Below are 7,138 nucleotides of genomic sequence, written 5' to 3'. Positions count from 1 at the left end.
TCCCCCCTCCCGGCTCCCCGCGCATCCCCCCGGCCCGACGCGCGTCCGGGGCCGCTTTTGCCGCGGTACCTCCGCGTCGGGGACGCTTCTATCAAGTTGGAAGGAGCGAAGCGGGTGCGTGGGACGGGGGGGGGGGGGGAAAGGCTCCTGCCTTGAAATTTGCTACGGGACGGCAGCGGGCGAAAAAGACACTTTGTTATATTTAGAACAAAGGGACGGGCAGGATGTCCCCGAGCCTCCTCCTTTGTGGATTGCAGAGACCGAAAGGGAGACGGGGGAAATAAATAAATAAAAGAGGCGGCGGCGGTGCGGGAGGGGGGAACGCCCGGAGGAGCGGCGCTGGGAGCGGCGGCCGCTCAGCTGGCGCTGCGGAGCTGTCACGGCGCGGCCCCCGCCCCCGCCGCCCCCCCCGCCGCCGCCGCCGCCGCCGCCGCCCGCCCCGGCCCGGCCCGGCCCGGCCCCGCCGCCCGCCCCGCCCGGCCCCGCCGCCGCGCTGCCATTGGCGCGGCCGCCGCCGGCCCCGGCCCCCGCCGCTCTCTCGGCGGGCACGGCCGTATAAGAAGCCAAGGGGGGCTGCGCTGCGAATCACAGCTGCACCACGAGCGCTGGAGGCGGCAGCTACAGCGGAGACCTGGGTTTTTCTCGTCCCCCCTCTCCTCTTTTTTTTTTTTTTTTTTTTTTTTTTTCCCTTTCCTCCTCCTTCCTCCCCCTCTTCCCTCCCCTTCCCCTGCGCTGCCGGAGCCAGCGAAAACTCCCGTGCAAAGCTCAGCCACCGCCGCCAAATAGCCAGTGCGCTCCCCCGGCCGCCTGCTCGGACTGGAAAGTTGCGGCAGACTCCGGTGCTCTGCAACCGCGGGGAGAAGGCTCCGGACTTACAAAACCCAGCCGGGGGCACGGGCTAGACGTTTTGCACCGTTCTTCTTCCTGCAGAAGACCCGAAGGCAGCATCTTTGTTTTGTTTTGCTTTTGCCCTTCCTGCTACCGCTCTTTTCTCCTTGCGACCGGGTGTCCGAGTGCCAGGAGCTGCGGCAGCCCGCGGTGCGCTGCAAACGCTGATACAAAAAAGACAGGAGACACCCAGGCGGCCCCGGGTGCCGGCTCGTCCTTGGCTTTGTTGCTCCGGACTGAAGAAGCCCCAGAAGCCGGGAGAAAGAGGCGGCGGTGGAGGGGGAGCAGAGGGAAGGAAGCGAGGAAGCCGAGCCAAAGTTGATTTGGAATAAGGGAGCGCGGCCAGCCGTCTGCCAGGCTGCGCGCTGGAGTGAGGTCTCCAGCCCCCTCCGCCGGGAGAGGTGCCCGCAAGACAGCGATGGCCGGAGAGCTCAGCATCGGAGCCGAGCTGCCCACTAGCCCCCTGGCCATGGAGTACGTCAACGACTTCGACCTGATGAAGTTCGACGTGAAGAAGGAGCCGCTGGGCAGGAACGACCGCTCGGGCAGGCACTGCACCCGCCTGCAGCCGGCCGGCTCCGTCTCCTCCACCCCCATCAGCACTCCCTGCAGCTCCGTGCCCTCCTCGCCCAGCTTCAGCCCCACCGAGCAGAAGACCCACTTGGAGGACCTGTACTGGATGGCCAACAGCTACCAGCAGATGAACCCCGAGGCGCTGAACCTCACCCCAGAGGATGCTGTCGAAGCCCTCATCGGGTCCCATCAGGTGTCCCAGCAGCTGCAAGGCTTCGAGAGCTTCCGGGCCCACCACCACCACCATCACCACCATCACCAACACCACCACCAGTACCCCGCGGTCACTCATGAAGACCTGGCCGGCAGCGGGCACCCTCACCACCACCACCATCATCACCACCAGGCCTCTCCCACTCCCTCCACCTCCTCCAGCTCCTCCCAGCAGCTCCAGAACTCGCACCAGCAGCACCCCCCCTCCAGCAGCGTGGAGGACCGGTTCTCGGATGACCAGCTGGTCTCCATGTCCGTGAGGGAGCTCAACAGGCACCTCCGAGGCTTCACCAAAGACGAGGTGATCCGCCTCAAGCAGAAGAGGAGGACCTTGAAGAACAGGGGCTATGCCCAGTCCTGCAGGTATAAACGTGTCCAGCAGAAACACCACCTGGAGAACGAAAAGACCCAGCTCATTCAGCAGGTGGAACAGCTCAAGCAAGAAGTGACCCGGCTCGCCAGAGAGAGAGATGCCTACAAGCTCAAGTGTGAGAAACTTGCCAGCAATGGCTTCAGAGAGGCCGGTTCCACCAGTGACAACCCGTCTTCCCCCGAGTTCTTCATGTGAGTGCTTAACAAAAATAATTAAAAAAAAAAAAAAACAAAAAAAAACCCAAACAAAAAAACCCCACCCCCCCCAAACCTGACCCCCGTCACCTTCCCCTTGCTCCCATCCTCCTCTGACATCTCCATCCATCTGTCCGCTTGACTAGAGAGAAAGAAGGAGAGAAAAATAGAGACTTGATTTTTTTGCAGCATCCAGTCTTCTAGAGTAGCTGTGGGAAAAGTAGGCTGGGGGTGGGGACGGGAGAGGTAAAGTGCAACTTTTCGACTTTCGTTTGCGAGTTAGAGAGAAGGACAGAGGCAGAGGCAAAGGAGAAAAGGACAAGTGAAGCGTTTTATAGATCACTTGCTTGCAGAACGAGATGGACTTTAAGAGAATAATAATAAAAAAGGACAATGAACAAGCCATCTATAACATACTGCCTGCTTGGAAAGAGAGAGGACATATACAGCACCATCTCATGCACAATTTACCTGCTTGGAAAAAGAGAATAAATAAAAAGGACAATATATGCAAACTCTTCATATATTGCCTGCTTTGAGAAATAAGTTACAGGACTCAGATGGGACATTCAATCTAAGAAAGGAAAGAAAGAAAGAAAGAAAGAATGAAAGAAAAAAAAAAACTCATCAGTTTTATTGCCTGCTTGATTATATAGAAAAATACGAAAATCTGCATTAAAAATATTAATCCTGCATGCTGGACATGTATGGTAATAATTTCTATTTTGTACCATTTTCTTGTTTAACTATAGCATGTTGATCATCGATCATAGATTTCTGTTGTTTTGTTTCATCGATAAGAAAAGCATCACAAGTTATCAAACTTTTTACTGCTTGTGCAGTTTTGTTCGTTGGTTTTGCTCTCTTATTTTCTTTTATGGTTGTTAGCTTGTAAATATCTGCTACTTCAAACGGCACAGGAGAAAAAAAAAACCACAAAAACAAAATAACATTTCAGCAGGCTGGTTATACGGTTTGTTTGGTATTAAAGAGATACTTAAGGAAAAAAAAGTTATGGGCATTTTGCATTAGAAAAAAAAAACAACTCTGTATATCTGGTGCACTTTTAAGTTGTATTTTATTATTTTTTTTTTTTTTAGTTTTCATTTTGGTTTTTGTTGGAGCAGAAGCGAAAATGTCTGAATGGCATTGACAAACCTAAACTTAACAGGGAAAAACTCTCAGCGGTCACTAGAGCCTACTCCATGCTTTAAAGTGGCAGTGGAGCTCTTTCCTTCAGGACAAGTCCCAGCCTGGAGTGGTTAGGCTTGGCCATATAGTTTCCCTTCTGATTATACACTCAGGAAGCGAAGCACGGACGAGATACCAGTTTATTTTAAGAAACAACTGTCCCTTGATTTTCGGTAAATAAATAAATGAAATCCCAAACCATCAACAATAAAATAAAAAAAAAAAAACCAACCCAAAACAACAAACCCTCCTCCTTACGAGTCAAGTTGCAATAGCAGCGAGGGCACCGTGTCGCCACTGAAGTTAGGTTTCTCAATGGTAGCAGCAGATGAGTGAGCTGGAAAAGCATATAAAACTAAAACTTTTTTTTAAGGAGACATACTGCAACTTTTAAGTGTATTCTTTTGCAATGATTTGTAATCTGCTTCTCTGCTTCCCTATGCAGCGAGTGAAAGTTTTAGCCAAAATTTATTTGCAGTTGTATAGTAGTAGTAGTTTGGAGTCTTATGGGTGTTTTTATTACCTATTTTTTTTTTTTTCCTCCTGCAGGTCAGTAAAAGGATTTACGTTGCACTGACAAAAATACCAAAATGAAAACTTATTTTTTAGTTTCCTTTTAGGATAGCTGGCACTGCTGGCCGGATGCATTTTAAGTTTGTATTAGTTTATAAATTAACAGTAATAACAAGATTGTAATGAACAGCATGGTGCTTGCAGTTTTAAATATTGTGGATATTAGTCATGCATCAGAAAACGATCTTTGGTTTTTACTGATTCAACTGTGTTGAAATCAAAACATTGCAGCAGCGGAAAAAAAAATTGTTTTTATTTCATGTAAAGTTCTGAAGGGATCAATTTCAAATCCTGCTTATGATATGAAAAATATTAAAAAACCTGGTCTATTGTAGTTTTATTCAGACTGGTTTCTGTTTTTGGTTATTAAAATTGTTTCCTATTTTGCTTATTAAAATCATTGAAATGGCATTTCTTGGAGGGACCTGCTTCTCTGACGCCTCGTGTTCTGAAAAAAAGGGAAAAAAAAAAAAAAAAAAAAAAAGGAAGACTTTTGGACCCCTACCCACCCTCCCACGCCGCCCGGCTGCCAGGGGCTGCTCGGGGGGGGGGGGGTACGAAGCCGCTTTGCCCACTCGGGAACGCTGCCACAGGCTGGGTAGGAGCGCTCAGCCCTGCCACCTCCTCCCCTTTGGCCAAATCTCGGCCGTGGCAGGGGGTGAACATTTCCCTTCCCCCCCCCGCACTCCCCCCCGGGAGAAGCGGAGCGGCGGGAGCCCCACGCCGGGCCCGGCTGGGAGCAGGAGCCTGAGCCACCCCCGCGCTGCCAAAGAGGGGAAACGCTAAGCGCAGGCACATTTTCTTTTTTTTCTTTTTTTTTTTTTTTTTTTTTGCATTAGAAAAGGAGAGGACCTGGACAAGGCTGTCCTTTCCTCCCCCCCCCCCCCCCCCCCCCCCCCCCCCCCCCCCCCCGCTCCTTTGGGATCCGGGATGGCCATTCACTTTCCTCCTCTCCCTCTGCACGTTTTATTTGTTCTGACTTTTTTTTTTTTTTTTTTTTTTTAAGCTTAGAAGACTCCTTAGATGCGTGTGGCAAAGAGGACAGATCTCCCCCCGCTACCCCCCAGGGGCTCAGCACCTCGCAGCCCCACCATCCATCAGCTGCTTTCACAGGCAGATCATAGCGCAGCTCCCTAAATTGCAGCCAGAGGAGGTTAAAAATCATCCCCGGCCCCTCCCGGGTGCGGGAAAGGGACCCCCAGAGCCGGGTCGTAGCGTGTCTGTGGGCTGCTGCTCTCAAAGTGTGAAAACCGCGTTGAACTTTAAATCCCTCTTAAAAACAAAATCCAAAGCACCACACAATCAAAAATAATAGCCTCTCTCCGCCCTGCTCCTCTTCCCGACAGCAGCGAGCTGTCTTTGCAGGGACGGCAGAAAGTGCGTTTGGAGAACAAACCGGTTCCTTAACTGAGTTCCTTAACAGAGTGTGGGAAAAAAAAATGAAAAGCCAAGACAGTAACTTAAAAACAAAATCCCCTCTTAAATCCCAGCCGCATCCCTGCCTTGTCAGAGCCAGCTGGGCTGGGGGAGCTTGGAAGGGGCCGGGGCCCGTCCCAGCCCCCCGGCTACATGAGTCAGGCTCGGAGAACAAGCTCGTACCCTGCTGCCCTACGAAGGGGGGACAGGAGTTTGCAGAGGAAAGGGAGCAGAGAGCCTGGCTTTCCCTGTATAGCCTCCCCCCTTGCCAGTAAATGCTATGGCTGCAGAAAGCCTGAGAGGAATATTGTTTGTGGGAACTGCCACCGCATATTAATGTCCCCTCATGCATGCATTGAATAAATCACTAGGGCTAATTGAACAACAACAACAACAAAAAAATAGGAAAAACAGGCCTTAGAAAAGCCCTCCAGATTCCCACCGCAGAACCGTGTCAGCGGCGGGGCAGCCCCGCTGCAGCGCCCGGTCCCAGTCCGGAGGTTTAATTTATCCCATTTAAAAGACAAGAAAACTGCAACCAAGCACGGCCACGGCTGGGGCTGGGGGACTGGGACCAGCCGGCCCTGAGTGGGCCGAGCCCGACCCGGTGGGACGCTGCGGGGTCGCGGGCCGTGGGCTGCCTTCTCGCCCGTGGGCCGGGCTGGCTTCCTCCGACAGCCCAGCCGGCTCCGGAGGGGGCTCCGACATGCCGGGGGCGGGGGGGGCGAAAAAACCCACTCGAACTTGTGCTCGGCCCGGCCTGCGGCCGGACAGGGCTCTGCCCCGACGGGGGTCGGGGTGGGCAGGGTCTGCCTGCCCCCCCCCACCCTCTCCCCCGACCCCTCCAGGGCGTCCCCATCAGCGAAGGGTGACCCCCCTCCCGGCTTCGCTCGCGTGTTGCTATCCCCGCGTGTCGGCTTTGATCTCTCGCCGTTCACCACTGATCGATAAAGGGCTGGTGACAGAGGAGTCGGGGCCACGATGGAGAGCGGTTTCTGGAGGCCAAAGGGAAAAGGAGAACCTCCACTTTTCCTCCCCTGGGAGCGGGGGGGCTCTGCGGCTCAGCTCCCGGGGCTCCCTCCTTCCCACCCGGAGCGCTGCGGAGAAGCTGCGTGTCCGCTGAGGGGGATAAAGCATCTTCCCTCTCCAAACCCCTCTTCTTCCCCCTGCTTTGCGTGCACGTCCTCTGCCCGTCCTTCGAGCCACTTCTCCCCACGCACATCCCGGCCGGGGGCTGCGGACCCACTCCGCGCCCGGGAGGTGCAGGAGACCCGGGCAGCTCGGAGGAGGCTGGGAGGCTGTAACTGCTGTCGCGCATCGTGGGCAGTGCCCACGCATGACACAGGGCGGAGGGACCGAGAGCTGACTACCTCCAGCTTCGGCAACCTGCCAGGCGATCAGTCAATCGCCCTTGAGGCTCTCCGGAGAGAAGATGCTGCAATGTGCCACCCCCCCCCCCCCCCCAAAAAAAAAAAAGCTCGGTGTAGCTACGGAGCGGTCCCCACCCCGATCCGCTCCTTACAGCCTCGGGGAGGATGGGGTTGAGGTGACAACGAGACAGCACCGAACCCCGAGTGGGACCTGGCCCGGCCCGTGCGCCCCCGGCCGCAGCGGGGGGTCGGGGGCTCTGGGATGGAGGGGAGGGGGGGGGGGATCTGCCTTGCACGCCCCGGGGGGGTGCGGGTGTGGCGAGGAAGACCCCAAGGTCCGCACTGCT

At 54.6% G+C, this 7,138-nt stretch overlaps 1 protein-coding gene across 1 annotated transcript; it reads left to right on the top strand.

The window, feature by feature from the left end:
* The first annotated feature begins 598 nt into the window (after nucleotides 1-598).
* MAFB (MAF bZIP transcription factor B) lies at nucleotides 599-2,852 on the top strand. Its single transcript, XM_033003639.2, has one exon. The coding sequence runs from the start codon at nucleotides 1,307-1,309 to the stop codon at nucleotides 2,240-2,242; it is 936 nt and encodes a 311-aa protein (XP_032859530.2). The 5' UTR covers nucleotides 599-1,306; the 3' UTR covers nucleotides 2,243-2,852.
* The last annotated feature ends 4,286 nt before the right edge of the window (nucleotides 2,853-7,138 follow it).

Source organism: Tyto alba, unplaced genomic scaffold (assembly GCF_018691265.1).
Source record: "Tyto alba isolate M040663 unplaced genomic scaffold, T.alba_DEE_v4.0 Super-Scaffold_33, whole genome shotgun sequence".
Taxonomy (NCBI): Eukaryota; Metazoa; Chordata; class Aves; order Strigiformes; family Tytonidae; genus Tyto; species Tyto alba.
Note: the sequence above shows the minus strand (reverse complement) of the source record. Positions and strands in the feature narration are given on the sequence as shown.

Coding starts and splice junctions, on each gene's coding strand:
- MAFB (XM_033003639.2), top strand. CDS start 1,307: ATGGCCGGAGAGCTCAGCATCGGAGCCGAGCTGCCCACTAGCCCCCTG.